General features: G+C 40.7%; 1 protein-coding gene and 1 long non-coding RNA gene across 8 annotated transcripts in view; one reads left to right on the forward strand and one right to left on the reverse strand.

Annotated features, from left to right (window-relative positions):
* PCDH9 (protocadherin 9) overlaps nucleotides 1-11,400 on the reverse strand; it is a 671,446-nt gene extending 660,046 nt beyond the window's left edge. For 5 of the 7 annotated variants that reach the window (XM_054271758.1, XM_054271756.1, XM_054271757.1 and 2 more), the window contains exon 1: nucleotides 8,237-11,400. In XM_054271758.1, coding sequence (XP_054127733.1) covers nucleotides 8,237-11,272 — 3,036 coding nt within the window. In that variant the 5' untranslated portion in view covers nucleotides 11,273-11,400. The remainder of the gene's footprint in view (nucleotides 1-8,236) is intronic. The other 2 variants (XM_054271755.1, XM_054271759.1) reach the window with 1 other exon arrangement.
* Nucleotides 11,323-13,119, forward strand: LOC128934269 (uncharacterized). Its single transcript, XR_008482834.1, has 2 exons — nucleotides 11,323-11,408; nucleotides 12,627-13,119. It is a non-coding gene; the product is annotated as an uncharacterized LOC128934269 (long non-coding RNA).
* The last annotated feature ends 3,128 nt before the right edge of the window (nucleotides 13,120-16,247 follow it).

Consider the following 16,247-nt stretch of genomic DNA (forward strand, 5'->3'; position numbering starts at 1 on the left):
TGAATCCTATACTGAGGCACTACCAGCTATGTGTAGTGGTGAAAACTGTGCCAACAGAAAACTGTACTTTCTGTGAACATCACTTACAGAAAGTACAGAAGCTGGGCACCTGAAGCAATCATGATAATATTCATCACATGCTCTCAGAAGAGGGACTGGAATAAAAACAATATTCTGAAAACCTGGCTCACTGAATGGAAAGCTACTAAAACCAGGAGCTAAATATAATTCCCTTTCAGGCTGTGCAGCCTGTCAACACAGGAAGGAGGTGTTATCTTAAAATTCATTAGTCTTCACCTTTCTCTGAAGCTCCTGCATCCCTTCCTGTAAAATCAAGCTTTTGTGAAAACTCTCTTCCAAAAAATTTTTGGTAAGAGAAGATAGACCTCAGTGGTGAAAGCATTTCACCATGAAGTTCAGCAGAGCAGCTACACAGGTCATATGTAGAAACATATGCATCCTACAGAACCTTTACATCAGAAAGACAATTGTTTCCATAACTTTATGTGTTATGAAGGAGACAGATATTTACATCTAGCAGGTGTAGCCATTTAAGAGATACTACTGCAGGCTAAAAATCAACAGAATAGCAAAGAAGAAGAGCAAAAGAACAGCATAGAATTTGGAAGAATAGCAAAATACCATTCATAATTGAAGCATGGTCTTCCTCTTGACTTTTCCAGTGTTTTAAAGGCTCTATGACCTTACAAGGCATAGGCTAAATTAGTTCATTTGATGAAAAATATTGTACAGGCAGATATTTACCACTTTTTAATGATAAAGTAAACCAATAAGAGATTTTTCTTGCTAGTAACACATGAAAGCCTAGGAAGTGATAAGAACATCCTTCAGAACTACAAATGATGCATCTAGCAATTTCACTGGGAGGAATGAGAGCAAATGAGCGAATATCAGTTTCAGGCTACAAAGTATTTTATAAATCAATATCAGTAGTGATTCTCTTTCAGCTATCAGCCAGTGAGAATATCCGATTTCATTTTCTGGACTGGGAAGAGATGGTTATTTTAAAACCACCTTTCTGCAAACCTGGGGCGAGAAGCGAAGGAAGAAAGAAAAAACCTGCTGATCTTTCCCATTTTATCACATTCAGCTCAAAATAAAAGGATTTTTAATTCACTTCACTTCTGATTAATTTTACATATTTTTTGGATTTTGGAAATATTATCTCAATATTATCTTATTGTTTTTATAAAGAAGTTTACATTAGAAAGAGCTGCAGATGGAAGAAACCAGCAGATTTATCCCAGCTTGGATTCAACTTCAAATGATGAACTGTTACTCTAGAAAAAGGCTCTATAATCCTCTTGTAACAGGAAGTGTGCATTTTCTGAACCAACTTTCAAGTAATAATATTAATATTTGTGCACAAAAAGTTCAGAGTGACTTTTACAAAAGAAATGACAAAACTACAACATCAAGTCATAGGAAACTACACATTCTACACACCAAAAGCCTCTGAACATGAATATTTACAATGAAATGAATAATTACAAGATTTTCTCTCTGTGTAACAGAACATGCAGGACAGCCCATGTCAAGACTTTAAAACAAATCTCCCCCCCCACCATCCTCCACTCCACTTGCTGCAAAAAAAAAAAAGACACAAAAAATGGGTAAATTTTGAGATTGGTACAATTTAAACATCTCAGTATGATCACAAATCTAATTTTTAACTACCTTTCTCTGTATTATCACATATAACTCAGAGTATATGCAAAACCCAAAAATTAAATTGGCAATGAAGGCCAAATCATTCCAAGATTTGAATGTTCAGATGCTCTTAGAAAAATTAACAAGAATTTTGTACCAAAATTGTAGCAGCCTTTATGTTTTCCTGAAACACAGTGGTCCCAGGAATAATATATACACAGGTTTGTACGGCTACAACATTACTGCTGTTCAAAACAATTTATTTTCTTATTTCAAATTTTTGTAATTTCACACCAGTGAAAAAGTAGCAATATCAATTTAAGTTGTCTTCTGCCAGAAATAGCTATTTCTGCTTCAAGAGAGAGTTTATAGCTCACTAGAAAATCACACATTGCAAGAAAATTATTGCAACTCCTTTAGGAGGAATTTTTTTGTATGGTGTTTTAATTGTAAGGGAACAGTGAACATGCATTCTGTGTCTAGACTAGCACTTAAAATCTCAGTTTGGTAAGATGCTAAAGCCCTTTACATAGCAAATGTCATTCTAAAAGACAGAAATGAACAAAAGATGTTCTCCTCCCCCCATATTTCAGTAAAATATGATAGCATCCATTTGTCTCTTATGTACAGTCTGGTAAATCTTTCCACTCAAAGGAATGTTATCTCATGTAAACCAGAAATGAACTGATAAAGTGCCCACATCAGTGTACGGGGATAAATAATTTTACATACATTGTGCCAAAGAAATCAAAGAAGAACAAAATAATACATGATTCTATGTATGTTCTTTTTCTTCAGTGAAGACATGGACATTACAGAATGTATGCAACATGGCCACACTTGGAAACTTATGAGTATAGATTTTACAGACCACCATGATGTTCTGTGAAAGAAATTGTACCAGAATATCAGGTAGCACCTTTAATTCCTGTTAGGTCTTTCAGAACACTTTATGTCTATTCTGTCAGTTAAATCCTATATGTTAGATTAAATGGTAGAGTAAAAAGATACAGCATCTCCTGAACTAAATGAAACTTGAATCCAGCTATTCTTGAACAGAAATTGCCTAGATGAGGATCTACCCATAGGCATTACGGACCTGGCCCTTGACAGTATTTGTATAAGACAAACAATATTGAAAAAGTTAGAATCCTAGAACTGATGGAGCAAAATTACTCAGGACTTGAAACCTGCACTTCAGACAGGTAGACTGTTCCCGTAAAGAGCCGCTGAATGCAAATGGGTCACAGTTTTCATATCTTTAACATCTGTTGTTTATACCCAAGAAAGCACATCAGGGGCAAGAAAATTAATTCCCCAATTGCTGTCAACTGCGTTAAGGAACAGCAATAAACAGCTTACTGTAAGCCTCTAGCTACAATAAAATTGCTGTCAATATAAGTGTGGCTGATATGGTTTTGCTGTGCTAGAAGAAAAGATTCTTTGGAACTGAAAATCTGAAATGGAAACTAAAAATATTCTCCCTTGTTCCTATATACAAAAGAAAATTATCACAAAATTGCAATAGCATAAAACTCTCAAGATGCAGTTCTCACTCACGTGTGTGGCACAAATTTCTTAGCATATGTGAAACTTTGGCTTTGGATATCCGGGACAGATGAGACTCCAGTGATTCTGATAAAAATCTCATGCACAGGAAACATTTAAAGAGAAATGAAGATTACTAAGCTTTTACTGCCTGATCTGTATACACAAAATGTTCCCTACTCTGGTTGAGCACGTCTACCATCACTATTGAAAATGTATAGTGTTATAGCTTAGGGTTATGTTCAGATATCCATTATAGCTCCCAGTTTTCACATGCTCATAACTTTCTGAAAAATTCTTCTTTTCAGCTGAAATTTTCCATGCTTGGTCTCAGCTCAAAGACGGATTTCTTTAGACAGTTCAGCGAAATCTGTTAACCTATTTTTCAGTTATTCAACAATAGAAAAAATACACTGTACATGATCACCATTTCTAATATTTTAGTACACATATACAAATATACAGAACTTGAAAACAATTGAATTTTACATGCAGACACTTTTCCAGATGACTAGTCCTCACTCAAGACTAATATCCATGCTAACACATAAACCAAACTAAGCATACAAAAGAATGTATGTGTTTTTTTATTTATACTAAGTGATGAAACAAGGCCACTAAAAATAATACTGCACACAGAATTGTGGAATGCTATGGTTACAGAATTTTAATATTTGCAGGTGATGTAAGCTCTGCATTGCTGTTCCAATGCAGATTTCCATCAACTTATGCACCTTGAAATTGCCACTCTCAGCGTATCAAATTAAGAGTCATTAATGATTTCAGCTTTTCTTTTCTCTTACATAAACTCCAAACTTACAAATTTAAACACTCCAAAGTAAGATAACATCAATTAGATTTGCCACATAAAGCTTAAGTGATGTGCATTGATCAGCAGGAGCCTGGCTACTTGTTCCTTGATCAGGCAAGAAGTCCATTGGCTAAAAAAGGAATAAAGCAATCTCTAAAGAGCTTATGTTATCAAGTATAAGATTAAAAATATACTTTAGTATGGAATGTAGTTAATGTGTCATTCGAGCCCCAAATCCCTAATTTCTGCCACTAGAGCACAGAAATACACGGACAGTGTTAACATATATTCAACTTTCCTGAATCTTCTAGAAGTGTGCACATTTCCAAAATTTCTAAATTCTCACTTTGATTCAGAAAAGTGCTTATAGTGTGCTTACGACTTTTTCTTGAAGACAACATCTCAAGTCACTTGGACTTTAAGGATCTGCTTCAGTTTTACACATTAAATGAAAGTTAAGCACATGCCTAAATGCATTTTGATTAGGAATGAAGACTGAAGGTTTTGCCCATAACCTATACTGATACATATTTTTAAACCTGTGTTATTTGTCACTGCTGTGCTTTAAATCTGATTAAATGAAGTTGTTATAATTTAAAATTGGGATAACCACAGTAAATTTGCCTTAATTTCTTTTATTATTTAATCTATTGTTAATCTAATGACATTGAGTAGGAGTTTTTGTCTGTTTATTTGCTTTTCAAACGAGGTCTTTCACATAGAAGAATACAACATGTCGTCTTCTGCTGTATTTCTATGTAGCTGTTTGGTGTAATGACTTACTAATTTGAAGCGCATTTTAAAGTTCAATCAAATACTGAAAAGAACACTGATTGAGAAGCCTGCATAGATTTCAGTATTCTTTATGAGTCATAACACTGATTTTGGAAGCTTAGCTATATAAGCTGGTGGTGTGCAACATCCTTTCCATACTCCTAATTATGTGAATTAGCATTTAGAACAATCCCAAGTTCAAGTATTCAAAAATGCTCTTTTCAGAGCATCCACCAGGTTTACTGCAAGACAGGCACTTGAAGGAGGCTTTGGTTTTCATACTGGGTACTTGTGAAACATCAGTCTGTACAATTCAAAGTCACATGTAAAAACTTAACCACAGAATTTCCACTAAATTAATTGATGATTGCACAGAAATTTCCCACCAAAAAAAAGAAACCCAAAACCCCACAACCCCCTCCCCAAAAAAACCTAAGAATTTTTTATTGAACAATATATTTTAAATTCTAAATGCTTTTTGATTTAAGACCCAGTTCTAAGAGATTTCTAGGGCCATGTGCCCAACAAAAGCATCGGAGTTTTGCTTGAATGAAGTCCAAGCACTGACTTACGTCTCAGCTCTTTGCTAATATAAATGTATCTGCAAGACACACTGTGTGTGTGTGTTTACCTTGAACTAAAAGAAATTGTAAGTAAAGGTGGAGGATGCTAGTATTTCTTAGACATATATTTATCCTATATTTCATCTTTCCTTATCTTAACATCATCCACAACAATTCCCATGCATTTTACAAAACCCACCAAGTTACTGAATATACATAAGTAACCTAACTCAACATTAGATGCAGAGAAATTAGTTATGTTAAACCTGAAGAAAACAGTACAATGCCACAGAACTAAGTATCTCTTCCTAAAGGAATTTGTAAAAATTGTTTTCAGATGCTGTGGCATTAGCACACACTACTGTTCAGTAAGATCTTTAAATCTGAATACTTTACTTAAAGGCCATACTCTATCACTATTTTTTTAAAGACCTATGATGGTGTATTTCACTGCTGTGCAAATGAATATTAGCTAAGATGCATCCTAATTTTAGGAATTACAGACAGAAGAATAGGAAGATTGTTGATGATTACTACCATTGATGGTTATACTACTCCTGCCAAAATTGAAAAGGAAGCCTAAAAAGATTACATCCTGTAACACTCATCATTGGGAGAAAAAAAACCAAAAAGACACTATATCATGCCCCACAGAATAAAAATCTACAAACTCAGATTAGGTAACTGTCTACCTAAGAAAGAGTTGTATTTTCATTTACATATAATAATACAGCTTTTTCAGGAAGCAATCCAAATCATGAGTATCTACTGACTTCAAAAAGGAAATACTAAGACCTCAGTGAAATCAAGTCCATATATAGTTATAATTACAGATATTATTAAATGGAGACCAGGGTATTTAATGTAATTAACACAGGTAACTCTGGAAATACTGCTAGTTGTTTTTGTATGGCTGTGGGAGTTTTATTCTCCTCATGTTCAATTTTGCCATGCAGAGCTTACACATTCTGTCAGATAAAAAATTCTGGGTGTCCCAACTGCCTCTAGATACTGTGGCGAGTTAAGTCTGAGTTTTCTGATAGAATTTGGAAATTGATGCCGAAATTAAAATAATCTCAGAACAGAAAAGGAATGTGTGGTTTAGAGGGATAACATTTTGCAACTAAAACTGAGGAGAAAACTTCAGACAAGTAAGCACAGATTTTGCAGAGCTCTTCTATAAATTTTGGGGGGTTTTTTGATAGCTTTTTTTAACTTACGCTGACAATGTGTGTACAGTGCTGTGAGAAGGCTTAGGGAGTAGAACCTTCTTAAAAGTCCCTCAGAGAGGTTAGGGGTTCGTGACATTCTCCTGTGGTGTTTTCAGTGTCTCATTAAGAAGGAGCTGTGTCAGAGCAGTTACTTTAGCAGAGCTGCCTCCAAAGCGCTCGTTTTATTCTTAGCACCTTGTCGGCGTGACACCTCACAGACACGCAGAGTCAAGACGCACTTGCTGGGAACGTTCACCACAGCTAAGGCCAACGCAACAACAACAGGATGACTTTGCCCTAAACTCGGCTACCGCCAAAACCCTTCCGCAAGGACGAGCCTAAATGTGCCTTGCTGGGCTCCCTGGGACGCGCATCCCTGACTAACTCAGACAAACCGCGGTCACTCGGGGGGGGCTGCGAGGAGCACGGACACGGAGGGAGCCGGCGGGCCCAGGCGCGCTCCCCGCCCAGGCGCGCTCCCGGTCCCCGCGCGCTCCCGGCCCCCGCAGCCTCCGCAGGGCTGGCGCGGGGCCAGCGCGCGCCGCGCGGTGCCTTGGCGCCACCTACGGGCCGCGCGCGCGCGCGCTCCCGCGGCGCCCGCAAGAGGAGCGCCAGTAAAATGAATTAAGACAGCACCGCGTTTAAATCTTTATTAGCGAGGAGTTATTAGACCTAAGTAAGAGAAAAAAATAAAAAAAAGCAAACCAAAAAGCACACCTAATGCTGGATTTGGCTGAAATATGAGTCTCTCAGCTTCCTAATCCCTCTTCATATGGCGTGTTCCACAGTTTAAAATGAGATATGTCAGATCACTTATGCATTACTAAGATGAGAGAATATTTACAATGGGCTGACTTTTTTTTCTTTTTTTCCTGCATAATTCAGATGTATTCAGAGAATGCATTCCTTTCAAAAGTATGCTTTGGCAATTTTTTTTAAATATGCAGCAAACTGTCTATGCGATACCAACTTTCATCTGTTACAACAAAATCATGTTGAACTCAAACAAGAGGAAGACTTACATATGGCTTAGTTATATCCTACCAATAAACCATGTGCTTCACTGATGAGTAGCTTGGAAATTTGGCTGTCTTTGTTAGGGAAAAAAAAATTAACCCTTTTAGTAACACTAACTTAGCAAGGTTCCAAATCAGCTCGAACAGCAAAAGAAATTCAAGCCAACTCACTTTGAAATTTGAAACAATGTACATATCCCTTCAACCCTGAAACAGTCAAATTTCTGACTGAAATTTAGCACATACGGAAACAGTTCTTCAATAAGTTTTACAATTGGACAGTTAAATACTGGGGAGAAAAAAAAAAGTCTTTTTTTTTCAGTTTTGCTCATGCACATGTATGTGCACATGCATAGTCCTCTAACAACCAAAATTCTTCAAAACCCAAAGTATCAGAAGCATTTTGCAAACACATGTTTAAGCCCCAGGTAAATTATAAAAAGGTCAAGGTTTTTGTTTGTTTGTTCCTGTTTTTGGTGTTTGGTTTAGGTTTTTTTTTGTTCCCCCCATTATGTTAACTAAATTAAATTCGCATGAAACAAACAAAAAAAAAACAAACCCCACAACACAGTGGCACTTTTAATACTGGTTGATCGGGCACTTGTATGCAGTACTTATAGACCAGTAAAAGTGCTCGTTTACCTGTCTGGTGTGTAAGGGGCCCTTTGTCTTGAAGCCTCCTTGGGAACTGCACTCTGAGGCACTGAAGTGATCTGAACTAGTGGAAGAGCGTTTGGAAAGGGTGTCACAACCACCAACAAAGGTGTTGTCCAACGGGAGTTCCTGAATCACATGGTGCTTTTTCACTGAAACTGGAGTGTCAGGTTTGAGATGAAAAGCAGACTGCGGAGAGGCAGACTTGTAATGCTTGGCAAGGTCAGGACTGTTAGGCTTAAAGGTTGATGGTGGTGCTGTGCCCCAATCAAATCTTCCTATACTTTGCTCCTCCAGCTCTGCTGGAAGGCTTATTGTCCCGTTGATAGGTTCATGAACTGCATCATCAGGTTTGGACTCCTCAATGGTCACAAAGTTCAAAAGAGAGCTCTTTGGAGATTTCCTTTTCTTCCTTTTCTTTTTCTTGTTTTGCTTGTTTTCCTGATTGGGAGACATCCACTCAGCACCTTGCTTGCTCCTCTGGGCAGCCTTGAATCTGGATGCATGTCGACAGCGAACAAGAACCGTGACAAATATCACCACTATGACAACCATGGCACCTGCCACGATAGCGATCATGATTGTGAGATAGTCCTCATTTTGGTAGGGCTGGCTACTGTCCCCTATGTTCCGATCCAAAGGGGTTTCCATAGTCCTGCGTATCAAGTCATAAATGTAAGAGGCATTTCCAGCAGTATCATTTACATATAAAAATACAAGCACAAGAGTATGCAGGGATTTGGGATAACCCAAATCACTTATGTTGACAACTAAGCGATGCAGGCCCACGTCATTAGGAGTTGGTTTCTCTTCCAGAGTGATATTACCTGTCACTGGATCAATCCGAAACAAACCCTTGTTATTGCCGCTTACAATCGTGTACTTCAGCTCAGCGTTCATGCCAGTGTCTATATCCACAGCAAAGACTTCGGCTACCACCGATCCTGGAATTGCTGAGAGTGGCACCAGCTTAAAAGAAGTATTAGAAGGTGGGTAGATGACAACAGGACTGTTATCATTAACATCCATCACGTTTATTGTTACTTTTGCTGTAGAAGAGCGAGGTGGTTGCCCTCCATCCACTGCCTTCACATCAAAGGTGTAAGAGCTCTGCTGCTCTCGATCAAAAGAAACGTTGGACTTTATAACTCCAGAGTACGGATCCAGCACAAAGTTTTCGTTGTCATTCAGGATGGAAAGGGTCACTGCTTTATTTTCCCCAGCATCTGCATCAGTCACTGTAATCACCCCCACCGTGCTATACTTTGGTAAGTTCTCTGATACGAAAAACTGGAAATGATTATGAGTAAATTTGGGACTGTTGTCATTTTCATCCAACACAGTAACAATTACAGCCGCCTGACTCTGCAAAGGAGGGGTGCCGTTATCTCGGGCTGTAACAGTGAAAATGAAACGTTCCTGCTCTTCTCTGTCAAAAACTCTGGAGGCTGTCAAAACTCCTGTCTTTCGATCCAGATCAAAAAAGGAGGCATTAGGACCAAGCTGATAAACAATGTCTGCATTTTTCCCACTGTCTTCATCTGTGGCACTAATAGTTGTTAAGTATAGACCACGCCGGTTGTTTTCAGAAACTGACAGCTCAATTACAGGCTGGCTGAAAATCGGAGGGTTGTCATTTTCATCCTCCAGCTTAACTCTTACCAGGGCAGTCTGGTTCAAGCTGGGCTTGCCAGAATCAGAAGCCACAATTTTAAAGCTGAATTCTTTGGTGCCCTCATAGTCCAACAAGGAAGAGGTCTCTAACAAATACTGGTTGTCGTAAACTGCTTTCAAGTGGAAGGGGACCTCTCTCTCAATGAAACAGATCACTTTGCCATTCACATCAGTGTCCTTATCTGAAACCGTAATTAGGGCAATCTTTGTATTGATGGGATCTTTCTCAGATAAGTACACTGTGCCATTGATGGGACTTATTATGTACCTGAGGTCTATGTTAGGAGGGTTATCATTTACATCAGTGACGTTGATGGTGACAGTTGCCCGGGCTGGTGTAGAGCTACCATCACTAGCCAGCACTGTCACTTTGTGAATAGCAGTCTCTTCTCGATCTAAGGACCTCTGAACTGTAATCAGCCCTGTGGTGTTGTTTAAAGCAAAAAATCTTTTGGTTGCAGGGGCGACTTGGGCACCAAAAATATATCTGATTTCTGCATTGCTTCCTATATCAGCATCTGTAGCATGAAGCTGAATTACAGAGGTGCCTACAGGGGCATTCTCTGGTATATGGACCTCTACTTGACTCTCTTTAAAGACTGGCCTGTTATCATTGACATCACTTACTGTGACTTGCAGGATAGCTGTGCTGGATTTCTGGGGAGTACCTCCATCCTCCACTTTGATTTTCATCACGTAGGTGTCCTTTTGCTCTCTATCCAAGTTCTGCTGCACAATCAGCTGAGGCCATTTCTCCCCTTCTGGAGTTTCTACAATATCCAGTCCAAAGACACTCTGCCCATTTAACAACTCATAGTGCTGCACACCATTGAAACCTGTGTCAGGATCTGTTGCTGATGGGATTGGAAAGCGACTGTTGATCAGAGTGTTTTCTGGGATGGAGATATTGATGACAGGGGATGGAAACATAGGCGCATTGTCATTAGTATCCTTTACAATGATTTTTATTTTGATCAGCCTAAAAAAGTCATTGGGGAGAATCACCACTTCAAGTTCAAAGAAACACTCATTTTCTTCTGCATAGGAAGCTCCAGCACATAGTTTTTCTCTGTCTATTCTGTTAGATGTTGTAAAGATTTCCCCCGTGTTACTGGACACTTTGACCAGAGGTGCATCCCCTGCTTTAGACACCAGTCTGTAGACAAGGCTGGCACTGGTCCCTGTGGCAGCATTGATATGAGAAATGTTCAGGTCCTTTGGTATGTTCCCTATGGGCACGTTTTCAGGCAGCTCCTCTCTAATAGTGTAAATAAGTTCTTGAGCTATAGCAGAATCCAGCCTTAAACAGGCAATCAAAGCGGCCAACAGGTAAAAATCCCTCAGGTCCATGATAATGTTTTTATTCTCTTTCCACAGATTTTAGGACTTAAAGGTTTCCAGAGAGGAATGATGCGCGATTTGCAAGAGGAGGCATGCATGGACTGCAGGATGCATTACATCTCATTTCTTACTTGGAGACATCACTGTCAACACAACCACACAGAACAGCATTATTGTTTTTTTAGGCATGATAAATCCACAATCTCCAACTACTACTTGTTTTTGCAATGCATGCTTCCAGCAGTACATTCTCCTACTGCTCCCTTTTACAAGCAAGCCCTCCGGACAAATGCACCAATATCCCATCGGCTGCATTTGCTCAGAGCACGAATAAAAATAACTACTTGCAGGATTAAGAGCAGCTACTGTTTCCACACATACTTTCCGAATAATTTCTTGGTACACCGTGTAATCCCTAAAGTGCATTCCCCCTCTACCCTCCTCCACCCAGTCATTGGTACAAGTAAAAAACCTTCCCGGACTACTTCTAGATTCGAACTGCTATGCCAGCTGCCAAATGTAACTTGCTGTTTGCTTCCATATGTATTTTTTAGCTCTTGCTAACCAGATTCTTCTCTGCTCACTGTGCCCTGCATGCCCCTCTATAGCTATCGTACTGGGAAATAACCACCCGGACATGCTGCTGCTGCAGCAGTCGTCACTGGCTACTTCACATCCCTGTTAACTGATGAGACAATAACAGGACTTACAGTTTCTTACACTCTCAGCTCAATGTTTCTTCTCCAGATGCTGGATACTTCTCCTTCTGTTTAATAACCTAAAACTTTATTTTTTTTTTAAACACAGTCTAAATCAGGAGGCTGGAAATTCCAAATGTAACTTAGAAGCAGGAAGCATGTTTACAGATGGGGGGAATATACATTTTCTGATGACATGAGGAGGAAAAAAGGTGCAGCCTTTCCCCACTGACACTGGTCTCCCTTCAGGATGATATTAGCAGCTGCCACATATAAATACTGCAGACTAATAATGCAGGTGGAAGGGAAAAAAAAAAAAAAAAAGGAAAGCGACTGACAGACTTCTGTTTGCATGCACTGCTAACCGCACATTATAGGGTGCAAGGCTGCCAGCACCTACAGTTTGACGGAACTAGGCAGCCCCGAGCACTAATCTTATCTGCATTAAGCTGCACGGTAACTGATGCCCGTGATTACTTCCAGCACAGTAATGCAGGTAGGGATGCAGAGACAGCGAGTAGGTGAGCCTTTCCCACCAACACCAACAGAATCCCAAACACTGATTCTTTCCCTAGATAAATATACTGCGTGCTGGCTTTTTTTTTTTTTTTTTTTCTTTAAAGGAAATGCATCCCAGCTTAAGGGTAACTTTGCACTTACGTTAGTTGTTGTCTACCTTTGACGATCTGCTGCAGCTAAGCAATGATCTGTTCCAGCAGATACAGCACAATGCATCTGGTAAACCACCAGTTTTGGAGAAATCAGCAGCAGCCAAACGCTTCCTCCTCGAGATATGTGTTGCTTCGGGGTGGCAAATTATCAACTCCAGGGAACAAATTCACAGTTCTGTCGTTAGTCATCCTCTCCACGTTTCATTCCTGTGAAGCGGTGATCCTTTGGGTGCCTAAGGTGCACGCAACAACCCAAACAAATAGCAAGAGAAAAATCCGGTGCACTTCTGAGAGCGGGGGTATTTTCCACTCTGCACTGCACACCATTCCCGTCCCTCTCTCGGCAGAGCAGAGGCAGCTACATGAAGTCTACAACTTCTGACTGGAAATGGCAAGAGTTGGTCTGACGGTGCTTCTCCCTCTTTAGCTCTGGGGTGACAGTTGCCCAAAAAAAAAAAAAATCAAAAAAAAAAATAAAAAAAAGAAATCCTAATAGGTTATTGCTTTAGTGACGGGAGGAAGCGGCGGCGCTTTCCCTCCTCCCTCCCTCCTTCCCTCCCTCCTCCCTCCCAGCCTCTCTCCCTCGCATACGCTCTCTCCTTCTCCCTCTCTCTCTCTGAACTGAAATTCTTGATATAACTCTCAATAAGCCCAGAGGGAGGGTGGGAGCGGAGCGAAGCCACCCCTCCCGCCGCACCGCATTGGCCCGCGCCGGCGGGGGCGGCGGATGGCGGAGCGCGGCCGCGGCATTGGCCGCCGGGCACGTCGCTCCCCGGCCCGGCCGGGCGGAGGGGGCTGCGCGCCGCGCGGAGGGACCGCCGGGGTCGGGGGACGCGGCGGGAGCGGGAGCGGGAGCGGGAGGGGGAGCGGGGCGTTCCGCGGCAGGAGCGCGGCGGACACGGGCGGGCACTCCGCAGTCAGGGACGCGGAGGGGGCGGAAAGCAGCGCCGGGTTTGCGCGCGGCTGAGGGGTGATTTGGGAACAGGGGCTCGGGGTGCGTTTGGGCTGGCGGCGCGGTGCGGGGCTGTGCGGGGCGGGGGTGCCTCAGTGCGGGCTCGGTGTCGCTTGCGCGGGGCAGCGCGGCCGCCCGCGGTGCGGTGCGGAGCGGTGCGGGCCCGGCGCGGAGCGCAGCGCTGGCCGTGGGGCCGCCGCCCGGCGCCGCGCAGGTTCGGAGGCAATCGCCTGCCCCGGCCCGCCTTCGCCCGGTTCGGCCTTATATTTAATACATGCCCTTTCATCTATAATTCAGGCTGCTCTGACTCCAGCCCTGTCTCGGCTCCCATTTACGCCTGCACACCTTTCTCCTTCCCTTTCCCGAAGGGTCAGAGAGACACTCGCCAAGGGAGGGAGAGAGCTACTCTGCTGGTTTGGGTTTTGTCTGCTTAAACATTGAACTGGAAAAGATTCCTCCTCTCTGTGGTTTGATAAATAATAAAAGTGATCGTTTCGCCTTCCCCATAAATGACACAGGTAAATTATCCAGCTAACCACAAAGAAGCATCACATGCCTGGAAGACACTGTAATAAAATGCCAATGTATTATGATATGAGTGACCTCAAAAGTGTGACAAGAAGATGATTATAGTGCATTATCTATAGTGCATTATATGTAGTGCCTTTTTCAATGTTTTCTGAAGCATGAATGAACCTTTATTTGACTGTGCTTTTATTGCTGGTTTTCTCAGCTTGAACTTACAAGCTGTATGCTAGAACCTATCCAATTTAGTATGCCCAGGTACGTGGCCATGCAGGCTGCTGCTTCTGGTTAAGCCTTTCAAGTATATATGCATAGAAAAAAAAACAAAGATAACATCAGCATTTGACTTTTTCTGTATGTGGTACTATCTCATTTGCACATTTTCTGTGGATAGCATTGGTGAGCTAAAGATTCGATTTTTACCTTGAATATTTTACATTTTCAGATGCAGGCTCTTAGGCTCTCATATGTGTCTGCACATAGGATGCACTATTAACAAATGGTGGGAGCTGCTTGTACCTCTCAGAGGTCAGTAATTTGCATGTGTGCTACATACTGATAAATGTACATATCCTTGCAAGTCATATGGATGCAGACACTTTGTGACCATTGCACATCCTGTAATCCCATGGTGCGTAAAGATTAAACACTCTCAGTTTTGCTGTGCTTTGTAGTTGTGTCCAAAATACTCTTCTTACTGTTACACACAGAAAAAACATTGATCCCGGTTTTGATGGCATTGAGTAACATTAGAAAACGGAACTGGATCTAATAATAGTTTAAGAAAAATGTTCATTATGTAATACAAGAAGGATGGCTGGAGCCCCAGCATTGAAAGTCAAGCAAGTGACATGAAGGAGCAACCTTACTGCCAAACCACTTAGAAAAAGAATTCTGTGAATGAATTAAGTATGCAATTCTTTTGTCTTTTAAAATACAAAGCAGAACAGCCATTAATAAAGGAGATAATTAGAATTGCTAGCATTCTGTGTAATGCAGTCTGCTTCTGAAATACGGCATGTTTATGTATGCATTAATAATACACACATTTTTCCTGACACTAGTCATATCACAGCAGTATGGCATCACAGACGTTTTATAGCCTCATTCTAGTAACATCACAGGCATATAACATTCTTATTCTAATCACACCATAGTCATTTCAATGTCACATTGTAGTCACATCACATAGCCTGGTAATAATTATTTAACTTTATTGCTAAGCTGAATAGTTTTCTGTTTGCTCAGGGATGACTTAAACTTGTAGTCAGAACCGATTAGCACATGCTCATAAATGAGCTCTTCTCATGTACATAGGGTTAGACTTGTGAAAAGTTAGGAAGAGAAAAAAAGAAATTCAGTGAACTAGTGTCTGTTGGACTTAAACCCAATGCAATCACAAGTCACAATAATAGCACATTTTTGCTGTTTTCAGAAGTAATTCTAGAAAGCCAACAATGTTTACATGTAGATCTGTCATGTTAATGTTTATGTGCTTGCTTTAAAACGCTGTAGTACTTTAACTAATCATACATTATTAACCTCATGGAAAAGGCACGTCTTTAAACTATTGTATTTGCACACCAAATTGTAAAATTGAGGCCCAGAGTACCAAAGGGGTGAGAACTGTCACAACTGCTTCTAATAATGGTAGAAAAAGAACAGAAGGGGCTGAATTCCTGAGCAGGAGTTGGAATCACCCAGTGCAGCATTAACGCCACCCCTGCAATGTGAGGAACTGCTCTGAGCCGTGTCCTGTGCTCACTTGAGTAGCCTCTTGTTTACCCTCTGGTAGATGTTTATTCCATAGCCCTTACATTTGAGAAAATTGCAGTATTTGATGTCACATTCCCCTCAAATGCAGCTGTGGTGACATTATTTGTGCTGTTTCTTAATAATTGCCTTTCCTTACCGTTGTGGATTAGCCTTTTGTCTATGTACAAGAACACTGGGTTGGCAATCACATCACACCTTATTAAAATGATTTCTGTATTATAACTCACTAACTATTCATCCACATCATTGCTTGTTATCTTCGCCTCCATATTATTATGTATCCAATTCTTTTCCATATCATATTTGACTCAAATTCTAGCATGCTAGAAACTGACTCCAATTATTCTGTACTAGCTATAGTC

The sequence above is a fragment of the Melozone crissalis genome, unplaced genomic scaffold (assembly GCF_028551555.1).
Source record: "Melozone crissalis strain CALT ecotype California unplaced genomic scaffold, PUWL_Pcris_2 ptg000013l_1, whole genome shotgun sequence".
Taxonomy (NCBI): domain Eukaryota; kingdom Metazoa; phylum Chordata; class Aves; order Passeriformes; family Passerellidae; genus Melozone; species Melozone crissalis.